This window comes from Anticarsia gemmatalis, chromosome 25 (assembly GCF_050436995.1).
Source record: "Anticarsia gemmatalis isolate Benzon Research Colony breed Stoneville strain chromosome 25, ilAntGemm2 primary, whole genome shotgun sequence".
In the NCBI taxonomy this organism is placed as follows: domain Eukaryota; kingdom Metazoa; phylum Arthropoda; class Insecta; order Lepidoptera; family Erebidae; genus Anticarsia; species Anticarsia gemmatalis.
In genome coordinates this window covers 955658-969408 of record NC_134769.1, presented here as the reverse complement: position 1 = coordinate 969408, position 13751 = coordinate 955658, and the positions used below count along the sequence as shown (strand labels likewise).

The following is a 13751-nucleotide window of genomic DNA, read 5'->3' as shown; positions in this document are numbered from 1 at the left end:
TTTATTATTTATTGAATTTACCCAGATTTTTCAAAATGATAAATAAATCGTGTTAATACCACATTCCACTAAAGATCATGAGACTGGATTCGATTCCCGAATTGAGGAAAAGTTTTTATATACTCTTCTGATTACACATTCAGGCATAACAGTCGTGTAACAAAAAAAACAAACAACAATACAATTTTTAATAATTTATTTAAAAACACAAAACATCTCCGAGATCGTTATGTACAACAAATAAATAAATTAAAATAAATAATTCTCTACCGAATACTAAATAGGAACCTATTCTGCTAACTAGTGATTGTCTGGATATTTTAATAAATAACTTCTTTTCGAATAAAAATAACATTTTGACTAAAAAATACAAAAAATAAATAACACTTCTTTAAAATTACGAATTACTGCTGATATTGAACATAACTCTATATCATCGTTTAAGTTCTATCATCACGTAAGTCATTTTTAGCAACTTCTCGGGAGAGACAAATTTCAGTTTCGTCTTTCGATTCTCTAGCCAATGACAACAAAATGTCAAAAATGCAAAAAAAATACTTACCCGTACCTCGATTCTATCGAAATTTTGACTTTTAGAATGTACTGCCAAAACATTTCCTACGACGCCCGTCAGAGGCGCTGATCAGATTTTCATACAAAATTACTCGATGACAGGTCGGTTGTCGGTAGTCGATAGTAGTAGAGCTACAGGTGATAGAATCTAACTATGATAAGTTAGTCTGCTATGCTTCTTCGACTAAACGGTATGAAATTTGGCAGTGCAATATATTATTCACGGAAGCACTTGAAACTACAAATATTATATAGATACATTCTTTTCCATCCTAACTGTCATGGTCTATGCCTAATTGCCCTTATAATAAACGTCGTGTAAGCTCTAATTAGTTATATAGTGTTTTGTTTTTATCACTAATTTTGTTTTTGTTTATTATAAAAAAGACAACTCCCGCACTAAGAATTGCTCTTGTGTCGTGAAGACTTTTACAAACATACAAACAAGGGACTCAAAGCACAAACATACCCGAAACAATTATTTGTGGATCGCGCAAATAATAATTGCCCCGTGTGGGAATCGAACTCACGACCTCCCGATGCAATGGTTTCGGCGTGGCGACCTAAACCACTTCGTCATGGGGGCAGTCAAATACCTAGTTTCAAAACTGATTGAAAGTGAATGTAGGTATAACTAATCAGCTTACACGAATTTTATCAGTAAGCGTATAAATATCTAAGTAAATAAATTATCTAAACATCCAGACGCACACACCTAGTTACAACAATTATTAATATCAATTCTCCAACTTTGCCTTCCCAACAAAATGTTTTCCATCACTTTTGATTCAGTCATTTCGCGTCCTCATTCCACATAGATACATCTTTCAAAGATAACTACATCAACTACGTACAACATACTATGTTTCTAATATTATATATTAGAAATTATAAACTAATGAATTATTGCTTTAAATGGTTTGGCAGTTTTGTAGCTGACATATAAAACCTATTCAACGCTAATTCGATCATTGTCAATCATTGTCCAAGCAATATGCAATTTGGGAAAAAAACACGTGTCATTTTTTTTGGACATTTCAGGGCGTGATGATGTTAACCATAATGCCATGGAATGAAAGAAGCCACCAAAATTTTGATGTCCTTTTAAAAATTCCATAGATACCTAAATGGGATGTTGCGGTCGGACAGCCGACTAACCACAAAACGCAGTTGCGGTTGCAGTTACCCGGATGGCAAACTGCATAGTAGGTAGGTACTTTTATTACGCCTGGTAGATTGTGAAAAAATATTAGTCTCGCCACCTTTCTGCTTTGTAACTCAGGACAATGGTGATCTAATCGCGATCAAAGGGTCCAATTGTGGTTATTTTCAGAACTTACAAATGGCAGGATAAGCTTTTACTCTAAAAGGAGTTCTATAACATTATAATTATAATCCGTAGTAAGATTATTTTATATTTAAGTGCGCCTTCAATTCCATACTACGTTCAAAGTTTTTTTCTAAGACCTAGATTTCCTTTTCTGCAACCTCATATTGCTAAAACAGACCTAAACGATCAATTCCTATCAACACCATTAAAAGTTTGAAACAAGGGTACTTGCACATCTTCCTTCTCCAATTTAATTTGGACTTTATCTTCAATGGCTAAAGGATCAATATCATTTGTTTTCGGGCCTGTATGTAAGTTGTTCTGTGGTATTTTGTTCTTATTGAGTTTCCTTTGAGCGTTGATCTGAGCCCGAGTCATGTTGAGGTGTTTGATTTGATAGTGCACTTTGACGTATGGCTGTGTTTTAAATAGTAAGCCACATTCGTTGCACGGGTACATCTCGTTGGAATGGCTCTTCTTGTGGCGGTTTAGTACTTGTTTATTCTGGAAAAGAATGAAATATTAGTTTAGTAGGTGTGATTAAAAATGTTATGAGGATTGGTATGAATGTGTATAGTCTTAAGATTCCAGGGAGTAGTATTTGGTCTGAAATTGCGTAGAGCGTCGGACCCGTCGCGGGATTCGGTGTCCGCAGCGTGGTTAGCGCCTTGAACTGGTAACGCTGGGTAATAATAATAATTCGATCCCCGCGACGTGTTCCATTGCGATCTCACGGAATCTGTCCGCGTGCGTTCGTTTAATGCAATTTCGGACTTTACTATTATACTTTCGTGACAGGGGTAATCTATTCATTTTAAAAGGGGGCACAAACACTTAATTTCTTGATGGAAAGAGGGGGAACCAACAATATCCTATTTTTGAGATTTTGAAATGTAGTAAATTTATTATTGGAAGGGCAAGTAGGGTACAGCTATAGTCAAATATAAAATTGTGCGAGTAGTTACCGAGAAGGCTTTCCCGCACAGGTCGCAGGCGTGGTTCCTGGCGGGCGGCACGTGCTCGTGGTGCCTGGCCGCGTGCTCCCGCAGCAGCGCGCGCGTGCGGAACTGTCTCCCGCAGGCGCACGCGTGCCCGCCCCTGACCCCGGGGGGGAGGTGCGACCACGTGATGTGCGCGCGCACCTCGCCCTTCGTCAGGTAGTAGCGGCTGCAGTGGTCGCACTGGTAGCTAGAGAATAAGCACGGATGCCTCGTTTATTTGCCAAATCCAAAATGTTTTAAAAAAAATGTCGTGCTTCGGAGGGCACGTTAAAAGTCACGCTTCGGAGGGCACGTAAAAAGCATCGATTGTTGTCTATTAAGATAAAAGTCGTTAAGCCCCGCCAAAAGCCTTAAGGCGGCTTAAATAATATTACATACGATAAAGATAAAAAGAAAAGAAATGTCGGATTTAAGTTATTTGAAATTCAACCGAGAACTGCATACAACTGCATAAACGCAACAATATATTACTTCCCCTTGTACGTTTATCGACAGAAAAATCATTAAATTATATTGATAACACTGCTAACAAATCATATTAAGTTATAATCCATTAAAATGTTCATTTTTTAGGCCACCGTCTTGGGAAATGGAACCGGGGCTACGAAACAAGAGTGGCTATCCCATAAACATGAACTCAAGCTTTTGACTGGCCCTCCACATGAAAAAATTACATTGCATCCTTTAAAAATGCAACTCTAATAAAACTCTGGAACTAAAAGTCTATAACTTAATTAAAAAACACATATTTTACTGTACCTACATAATAAAAATGACTAACTAATGAATAATAAATAGATACAATATACATACTTCTTAGTTCTATCGCTGTGCATTCTGCGCGTATGTCGCTTGAGCATCGCGCGGGTCGCACATACACGCAGACAAATCTTACACGTCACTTCTGGTGCCCTGAAATATAAAAATTAATAAGTACCTATTATTATAATAAACAAAATACAGCGGATTTCTACTGTCAAACCATTTTATTGGAGAATTTGGAATTCAATCATAAAATTACATAAAATGAAGAAAGAAAATATGTGTACCTGCAGCATAACATATTATAACAATGTCGTCGAATATACAAAATTGCAACAAAAAACCTAGCTACAATGTAGCAACGCATACTCAATTCGAACACGCATTTATTCATCATGCTATAACAAAATTAAACATGTTGCAATGACGCTATATATGCAACATCGTAGCAAAGCATGCTACAGTGTAGCAAAGCATACATCAATGTGGCTAATCAATCTACAAAGTCACAAAACTTGCTACAGTTTAGCAACTTTAATGAAGCTACAAACTCATAAAACTTGCTACAAGGTAGCAAAATATGCTACATTACCGCAAAATATAACAAAATCGCACGCTAAAATTTCGCAAAGAAAACTCACCCGTCATATTTCTCATTATGCACATTCAGATAGTGTTGTCCCAAGGCATGTGTGTTCTTAAACTTGTCGAAGCAAATGTCGCACTCAACGTGTTCAGCGTCGTGTGTCGCCAGATGTCGCTTGAGACTCGCCTTGCTTTTAAACGATCGTGAACATATGTCGCAGTTTGCAGGCACACGGATTGTGCTGTTGCGTATTTCTTCGTTGTGGGTTCTGGGGGGAAAAAAATATGTTTTTTTAGATAAATGGTAAACTAAAACAGGCCAGCTGAATGTTGAATTCGGAACAGAAAATAGTTACAATTTAAAAGGCATTAAATTATGTCTTTACTCTTCAGTAGAATACTTTGGATTTAACAACCACCCTCAATTGCGAGTCTGAATCACGTAGGTACAAAGAGTCCCGTACCAAAACATGTTCATGGAATGGGGATCTCCATTAGCATTTTTTTTTACTTCCTAGCTATATTGGTTTATGAGAACCTAGTAGCCAGACGGACAGACAGACAGCGGAGGCTTAGGAATAGGGTTCTGTTTTTACCCTTTGGGTACGGATTACGAAACCCTAAAAAAGAAAAGTTGACCTTGACAATAAAAGGAAACATTTCTTAAGACAAGAAACATGAATTACACAAATTCATTCGGGGGCGGAGATCGATACTTAACCTTTTTAGATAGTTTTCGAGTAAATATGGCGTTTCTCAAAGTGTATTAAAATTTCATCAGGCATTTTGCTAGGGTAACTTACCTAATATGAGATCGGTACCAGCCTCTCTCGTGGAAGACTCGGAAGCACACGGCACACTCCAGCCGATGTGGCTTCGTGTGGTGTTGCTCTACGTGACGCTTCAAGTACTGCGGCCGTCTGATAATAAATTAAACTTAATTATTACTGTTCCACTGCTGGACTAGAGTCTCTTCCAGGATCGAGGGAGGAAAGCCTTGAGTCCACCACGCTGGCCAAGTGCAGGTTTAGGACTATGCGTTCCTATATAAAAAGTGTGTATAAACTTAAGACTTGTAAGTTTTCATCACGGCATTTTCCAAGACAGGAATAAGAAAAGATAATGATTAAAAACACACACTAATATTATAAATTCGAAAGTTTGTGAGTATGTATGGATGTTTGTTAGTCTTTCACGCAAATACTACTGAATCGACTAGGATGAAATTTGGTATGTAGACTATGTAGGTAGCTGAAGACCCCGAATAACACATGGGCTACTTTTTATCCCGAGGGATTAGGATTTACGGGAAGGGTTTCCACGCGGACGAAGTCGCGAGTGGCCTCTAGTACACACATAACTTCGAATATCTTTACATCGTGTGTTGCCTCGGGTTCGAACCGTTGACTAGTAGCGTGAGAAATGTAGATTTGAGTTTGACGTTTGACCACTCGGCTATTACTGAAACTTCAGTAATATTAATATGGATTAGAATATGGAATAAATGGATAATAGAATAAAAGTACGAAAGCATGACATTACTGAACAATTGCCAGCAAGACTTGGGTTTAAAATCACGACTGCATAACGCAACTAGTGAGCACTTACTTGAACCCCTTGCCGCAGTAGTCACAGTCGAAGGCAGTCCCCACATGGTCGGTCATGACGTGGCAGGCGGCCGTGTCCTTGTCCTTGAAGCGCGTCCAGCACAGCAGGCAGCGGTAGCGCCGGTAGTGGCGCAGCTTGTGCCGGTACAACATGTCCGCTGACTTCAGGTATGTGTGGCATAGGTCGCATTCGTGATCGCCGGACTCCTAGGAATTAAATATAAAGCATCTGAAAATATGACGATTTATTCCTTCACTAAGTTCAAGCCTGATTTCCCCAATCGCTATCACTTCAAGCAACAACAAAAACTAAGATTTACCCTCGACTTACTTACTGCGTCGCTCTAGAATGTATATTCTTCTTTGAAATTGTAAATTGGGTAGGTAGTTGACTAGGTTAAGGAATAATTATTATTAAACTTGTGCTTTGCTTGTCATATGTAAAAAGCTCATGCCCTGTAATTTTTGTTCGTAAATAATTTTGAAAATTAAAGTATTAAACTGAAACATTTTATTAAGCACTCCTTAGATACCAACGAAAATACTAAACTATGACGACACTACACCGTATTTGTAGCGTTTTTTATATTTCACTAGCAAACCCGGCAAACTCCGTTTCGCCACCAAATGGCTTCGTTTTATGTAACATTTCGTTTTGTGATTAAGAGATGAAGCGCAGAATGTGCAGTACGACCGCCATCTAGAAGAGTCGCCGCAATTCCAGATGATGCTAACGCCAAAGCTATGTCACATCTTGATCGAATAGTGGCCAAAATCAATGAAATGACAAATGTTTTCCCTGTCCCTCCAGGTGCGTCCAGGAAGAATAGACCACCAGTATTATTGTCCACCGCTTGTATTAATGTTTCGTATACTTGTTTTTGCTGTTCATTCAGTAACGGCACATTATTTTGAACAAATTCCTGAAATGTATCAACATTGTATTGCAGCTCTCGATTTAATTCTTGGTTGAATGCATCGTGCATCGATCGATTTGGCGCAATCATTCCTACTTCAATCAGTAGCTTGTTTGCAATAGTCAAGCATTGATCCTCAATCAGAATCAATCCTTCATTGTAGATTTCATCGGTTATTTGCATGTCAGGATTATTCGTTTGAATGCGCAAACGATGCAAGATATCTTCACATATGTCGTCTTTGTATTTGTTCCATAACTGCATTGGTTGTGAAGGAAAACATGTGGTGATGATAATTGCGAACAGCGTTCGTATTTGGTACGCATTTGATGAAACAACTGAATCGGCAAGTGTTAAATCCCAATGAGAATCGTTCTCCAGCAAACCCAATAGTTGACATGCTTCTCGATATGTTTGGCATTGGTGGCCACGTTCCACGTACATTTACCAACAGCAGTTGCAAATAAAAACATTCATCATTTCTAGGATGAACAGTATACATACGACCTAGTGCATCAGAGGAAAACACCTGTGGCCAATCTGGAACTGGGGTGCCTTGTTTGCGACGTTGGAATTTCTTTGTTGATTGATTCCAAGTGTAATACTTGGGCATTTCAACGTACATCAGCGTCGCTGCGAATGGATCTGTTTCACACATTGAAAAGAAGCTAGTCAATGTTGTCGATGGTGGTCTCTCAGCTCGTTGTGCGGCATTAGCCTCAGTGAAGTAAACTCTTTGGCCATTTTCCAAATGCACTGCTAAATGTACAACTGTGGGATATCTTTCATGAATTTGAAATGACAATAATCGCCACAGTGCTTCATTAGTACTGACGTATCTGCCCATTTGGAAGTTGCTGATTTCGTCATTCGCATTTTCCGACGCAATACCAAACACAGCCATGTCGCTGCCTTTTGTGACGTACTTGCACAAATATTTGATTGATTTGGCCGAATGACAACTCTCAACGTTTGCATGTGTTTCGAAAATTCGTGATAGCAGCGGGCAATATGGTACAATGAATTCATTTCCGATCTTAATCTCTTGATTTTGAACTTTGACTTTAATAGTTCGACCATTATCTTCTTTTGAACGCCGACGATAAACTGGATATCCATCGTGCCCTGTGACTGTTTCAGCAACTAACGGTCGCGGATATCGTTTTGTGCACTTTCCATCAGCCATGCAAGGCGATAATGGATTCAAAGCACCGCACGGTCCATGCACCATCTGCGTCGTCACAATGTCGTGTAGATGGGGATCAGTGACTGGATCAGGAATTTCAGCTGATATGATGTCATCCACTTCATTTGAATGTAATTTGTTCAGCAACCAAATTAGGATATGAGCATGCGGTAGTCCACGCTTCTGCCATTCCACCGAGTACATATAACAACGTGTGTCACCAAAAACTCGATACTTAGTAAGCACATCCATCATAACCTTGAGTTTTTGCTGAAATACTCTGGCGATTATGTCATGGCGATCTTGCGGTTTTTGTCCCGGTTCCATCTCACGTTCAATTTCCATCCACTTCGGATTGCAAGTGAACGTAATAAACAAATCCGGAGTTCCATAATTTCGCACGTACGTCATAGCGTCTTGAGCGTATTCGTGCATGTGGCGTGGGCTTCCGATATATGATGATGGAAGAATCGTCAGACGTCCAACATTCTGAACATCGCCATCTGAATGAATAGCATCACGCAAGTGTATATAGTCCTCAGATCGTAGCTTTGCCTGATTGTATCGGATGAACGCTAAACGTTCGGTCTCGACTTTGACATACATGTCGACAGCGAATTGCTGGAATAGCCGACGGCACTTCAGAATGACATTCTCCTCATGTGTACGAATCATCAAACGATACGCATAGTAATTCATTGCGCTTAGATTTTTATTCGTTGATACACCTGAAAATGCAAAATTAAATGAATTGTTAATAGAAACCAATAATAGCAATATAATTAGTGTGTGAATATTTTACCTGTAATTGGATCGACCATCTTCAACGTGATGTCGTATCCGTCTTGCCCTTGCCAATAAATGATTGGATATTGTAACGCATCGTACAAACGATGTGTCTCGTTTACACGATGCATGATATTGCTTCTTCGCTGAACGACAATGTCTCGCGATTTAGTTGGATCGCCAACAATAATTGCAGCAACATCATTAACGGTGGGTGCATTGAATCTTCGCACGTGTTCACCTGTTGGGGTACAATCCGCTCTTATGACAAATTTGTGCGTATCCGATGGCATTTGTTCCAATGCTGTTTTGAACATATTAACCACAGCGTTATTAGCGTGAAAAAATGCTTGCAACTGTTCTATAATTCGTCTCTTTAACTGTTGTGTTCCCTGTATATTGCAACGCACATTCAGCTGATCCACCATCGACGAAATAAAATATATTTGCAGAAATTGATGCGGCTCATCCGGTGATGGCACCATTGAACCATGCAAATGATATATTTGTCCTTGTATCTGTAATTGCAAACAATCATTTGTTGAAGAATACGGTGTAACTTCTGATCGTGTGATGGTGTAGTGTTTGGTGTATATGTAGTTTTTATTGTTGCAATTCATTTTGTTAGTGTGAGTGATTGGTTCTGTGTGTTGTATCTTTTACCTTGCAAGTCGGCATAAAGCCGCCTTCTCGAATGATATTAGCTCCAAAGGAAGTCATGCGAAAGCAGTTATTGTATTCAAGGATGTGTTGAAGAAAATGGTAGGAATCGTGATCACTTCCATCGAACAATTGTTTCAGTGGCTGTGGTGGTGTAAGTAATGGATCCAGTTTGACTTTTCCACTTGCGCAACACAATCCAGCCGTTTCTCTTTTAAACTTTAACGCATTACAATATCGGCATACAGTCGTCATTGGTCCAATATCTAAATTTTCATCATTACTGTAGTTCGCAGTGGGATCATATTGGAATGCCAAGCGATTGTATGATGCCAATGATCTTCGTGTGCTCACGCGCTGTCTTAATCGGGCATTTTCTCTTATTATATTTTGTCTTACTTCGCTTAAGTTCTGTGAATACACTTGTTGCTGGCTTGCATGTCTTGTGCGGCGGCCGATGTTCGCACGTCGTCCTCTAGGCATTTTGGACTATGGACAGAGTAGTGAATTTAACCTCAAATGCACGATCCACATAATTTACACAGTTTAACTTACCACCTTAAAGACAAAATGCCTGCTGTTGAAATCGAATAAAAATCTGAACAATACACGTAATTGATTTGTTGGTTTCCAATTAAAATGTTAGGAAACGAATAACTTATATTTTTTACTTTTTTGAACACAATACCGTTTTTTCACATGAAATTCTCTGTCAAACAATATATCACGCACCGGCACCATCTACAATGAGTAGCTGTCAAATAAAAATATTAAAAGAAATACGATACAAATATTGGTATGTAGTACATGCTATGTATCAGAGATGGCGCTGTATGAGATATTGGTATGTAGTACATGCTATGTATCAGAGATGGCGCTGTATGAGAAAAATGATTTTCTCTGTTTTTTCGCCTTTCTGTTGAATTTTTTCCTGAATTTTCTTTGCTATAAACCTCGCGGAGCTCGAGACCTTTCCAACGAATCCAAAACCGTGGAAATCGGTTCGTGCGTTCTGGAGTTATAGCGTCAGGAAGGAAAACCCGACTTATTTTTATATAGTAGATAAAGAATATGTGATATGACTAAGATTTTTTTGTGGTGGTGTTAATTTAGTTTCCAGTACATACCTTAGAGTGTATCTTCATATGCATAAGATATGCATGCTCGAGCACGAAGCCGACGGCGCAGTCTTCACACACGTGCTTCATGTGGCGCCGCGCCTTCATGCTCTCCGTGTGCTCCACCCGGCGCTCCTCCTCCGTGATCGTCACTATCTGGATGTTCTTCGTGATCTCGTACGAGTACATTATCCATTTTTCTAGAAAAATATAATATACAATTGTAAATAACGATGATGTTGAAAAATGTTATTTGTAGCGGTAGGAGCAAATGACGTCTTTTTTTCTTTGCCTACCCTCATGAGAAAAGCCTTATTTTATCTTAAAGAAGTGATAGCAAAATTTAATGGGGTTCTTTTTTTTGTGTCTATCCTCATGAGGAAAAGACGCGCCTTAATGTTATTAAACTAAAAAAATATTAATATCGCGAGCGGGTGCTAGAACATTCCGTGGAGGTCGTAATTTAAAGACTAATAATACCTAAACAACAAAAATTCTTAAAATTTACATAAAACACTAAAATAATATCAAATTAAAAGGGGATGCCAAATTATTTATTCTTAAGCATAGTTCGAATTTTCTAAATAGCATGCTGTATTGCTGCTATAATAGCATGTGTTTGCTACAAACGTGTGTATATAATATACTTACCTTTAGGTTTATCATCATTGTTCTCTGACTGCTCATTATTTTCATTATTAGCCTCAGATTCAACCTGTAAAAAGATGGAACTGGTCAAAATATATAAAATGAACTCTGTTGCACCTGTGAGGGCCAAATAGTCATAGTCATTATTTGCTGATGGCTGGAATAACTTCCACACTGCATTGTTCACTAACAGTTTTTCTTAACCCATTACAAGCCTCTGTTCTCTAAGTGTTCCTTCCCAAATCGAGGGAACAGAGGTCTTGAGTCCACCACACTGTGTAAGTGCAGGTTGAGGACTTAGCATGCCCTCAAAAATAGTGTAAGTAACTCTAAGGCATGCAATGTTTTCCTTGGAACAAATGATAATTAGTTGTAGAAATTAAATATTGTTTTAAATGACTCACCTTTTCATTTCCCTCTTCATTTTTGATATCATTCTCAGTTATCAAATCTTTTTGTTGTCCATCCGGTGATTGTTTTCTTTTCTTAAGCGGCAACTTTGATGGGTCTTGAGTATCGCCATCTAATAAAAATAATTTTATTACATTAATTATAACACTAAAATTCAATTCTACAGAAGTGAAAGTCTGTTATTATATTTGTGCATTATAATGCCCCTTTGCAAAATTTACTGAATAGATTTTGATTAAATTTGATACACTTTTAACAACTTTTTGAATAATGGCAATTATTTAGTAAAGTCAAAATTACACTTAGCTATAGCTTTTTTAAATAATTGTGAGATTTAATAGTTCTCAAGCAATGAAAACTAAGCAGTTTTAACCCCTATTTAATTATGGACACAAAAAATATACAATTTGTCTTATAAACCCAATATTTCTGGTAACATATTTAACTACCTTTATAATAATCCATATTTTCTTTTTTTTGTATTGTATTAAGCAATAATAATTCTTTATGTAATATTTTTGTGATATGGTCTACGTGCCAGAAATAAGTGACTATTTATTTTGATTTATTTATTTAACATTAATTAAGTACCCTTTTTGGCAAACTCCACTTCAATCTCAATTTTAATATCCTGTTCATCACGAGCAGGGTCTGGTTCTTCTTCTATGTCCGGTTTTATCCATATTTCATCTTCTTTTACTGTAATGTATACAAATTATATATAACATTATTATTTAATTATTATGGGGCAAGCCATTTTTTATATCCATACTTCCAAACTTATATTATAAATGCATAAGAAACTCTGTCTGTCTGTCTGTTACTCAACAACTCTTAAACTACTGAACCAATTTGCATGAAATTTGGTATGGAGATATTTTTTAACTTATAAAGGTAATGCAACCTAACTTAAATGATGTGATGAATTTATTGTGGCATAGAAATAAATTCTTACATTTACTAACTATTATATTATTTAGATATAGTATAACTATTGTTACTTAAAAATAATTACCTTTCATTATTACAATTCTGATCATACTACTATCCAATGAGATAGAAAAACAAATGAATAAAACGAAATAGGTAGGTACCTAACTAGATACTTACGATTCAAATCTCCCTCTACATCAGTAGAATGTTGCTTTTCTTCCGAAGTTTCACCGTAATCTGCATCTTCTATCTCACATTTTATTTCCTGAGGCATTTCTACGTCTGTTTCGGCCTCCATAATCTAACTAATCTAACTCTACACCGTTATAAATAATATTCTATGAAGCATTAAAAACGCGACACCGAAAAATTAATTTGCCACGGTTTTCCACTTTCCCGGTGCTTATAACCACTTCACATTTATTCAGATTACACACAAAATCACAACACAAACGTCTACATGTTTATTTTTAACCTACTAATCGTATTTATTCTATAAATATTCGCGAATTTATTCCGGCTAGTCGCTGCGATAATATTTACAGTTATTTATTGATTTATGAACATTTAAACACCAAATAGTTCACGAAAACGATAAAATAAAAGCACAGGCTGGTCACAATACCATTAAAATCAATTATTATTCCAAAATCTAACAAATAAATTCAATAATTTTTAATTCTTTTCTTTTACTATTTTTAATCGATACTTCTGTCATGTCAATTGTCAAAATCAGTGATGCGCGAATCTCGTTTCAGAACGATTGTTGAACTGAATAAATCTCGGTTGAGCGCAGTAAATAATAAAAATATTTCTTGATGTCCAATGCAATTTACAACGGTATGTTCTTATTCCGCGGACAGTTCTTCAACTTGTAAGCGGATAAAATGGATGTAAAGGTCATTGACTTTCACTAAACGGTATCCAAATAATGAATTTCTGGTCAACAACAGCGAAGTAGTATTTCATAGCTTCTTACAATTTGATGTAGATCGTTACTTTAACTTTCCATCTCAGTGCACTTCCCTTCACAATAATCTAGCTCACGCTATTTATAGACTGAGTGTGTATTTGTTTATAATAATGTAAGGCGCAAACTCGAAAACTACTGGACCAATTCCAATTTTTTTACTTCTAGGTTGCGGCTATGTTTCTGCGTATATTTTATTAAGAACTTGTGTCTTATAAATTAATTTGGTTTGGATTATATTATTAAGGTGCGGCCTATATCAAC

The 13751-nt window shown here is 37.2% G+C and overlaps 1 protein-coding gene across 1 annotated transcript; it reads right to left on the bottom strand.

The window, feature by feature from the left end:
• Positions 1 to 181: 181 nt before the first annotated feature.
• On the bottom strand, positions 182 to 13751 carry LOC142983907 (zinc finger Y-chromosomal protein 1-like). The gene is made up of 11 exons (XM_076131094.1): positions 12695 to 13751; positions 12176 to 12283; positions 11578 to 11696; positions 11177 to 11240; positions 10535 to 10725; positions 5860 to 6065; positions 5055 to 5171; positions 4308 to 4520; positions 3718 to 3816; positions 2869 to 3091; positions 182 to 2407 (listed from the first exon to the last, which is right to left on the bottom strand). The coding sequence occupies exons 1-11, from the start codon at positions 12813 to 12815 to the stop codon at positions 2090 to 2092; spliced, it is 1779 nt and encodes a 592-aa protein (XP_075987209.1). The 5' UTR covers positions 12816 to 13751; the 3' UTR covers positions 182 to 2089.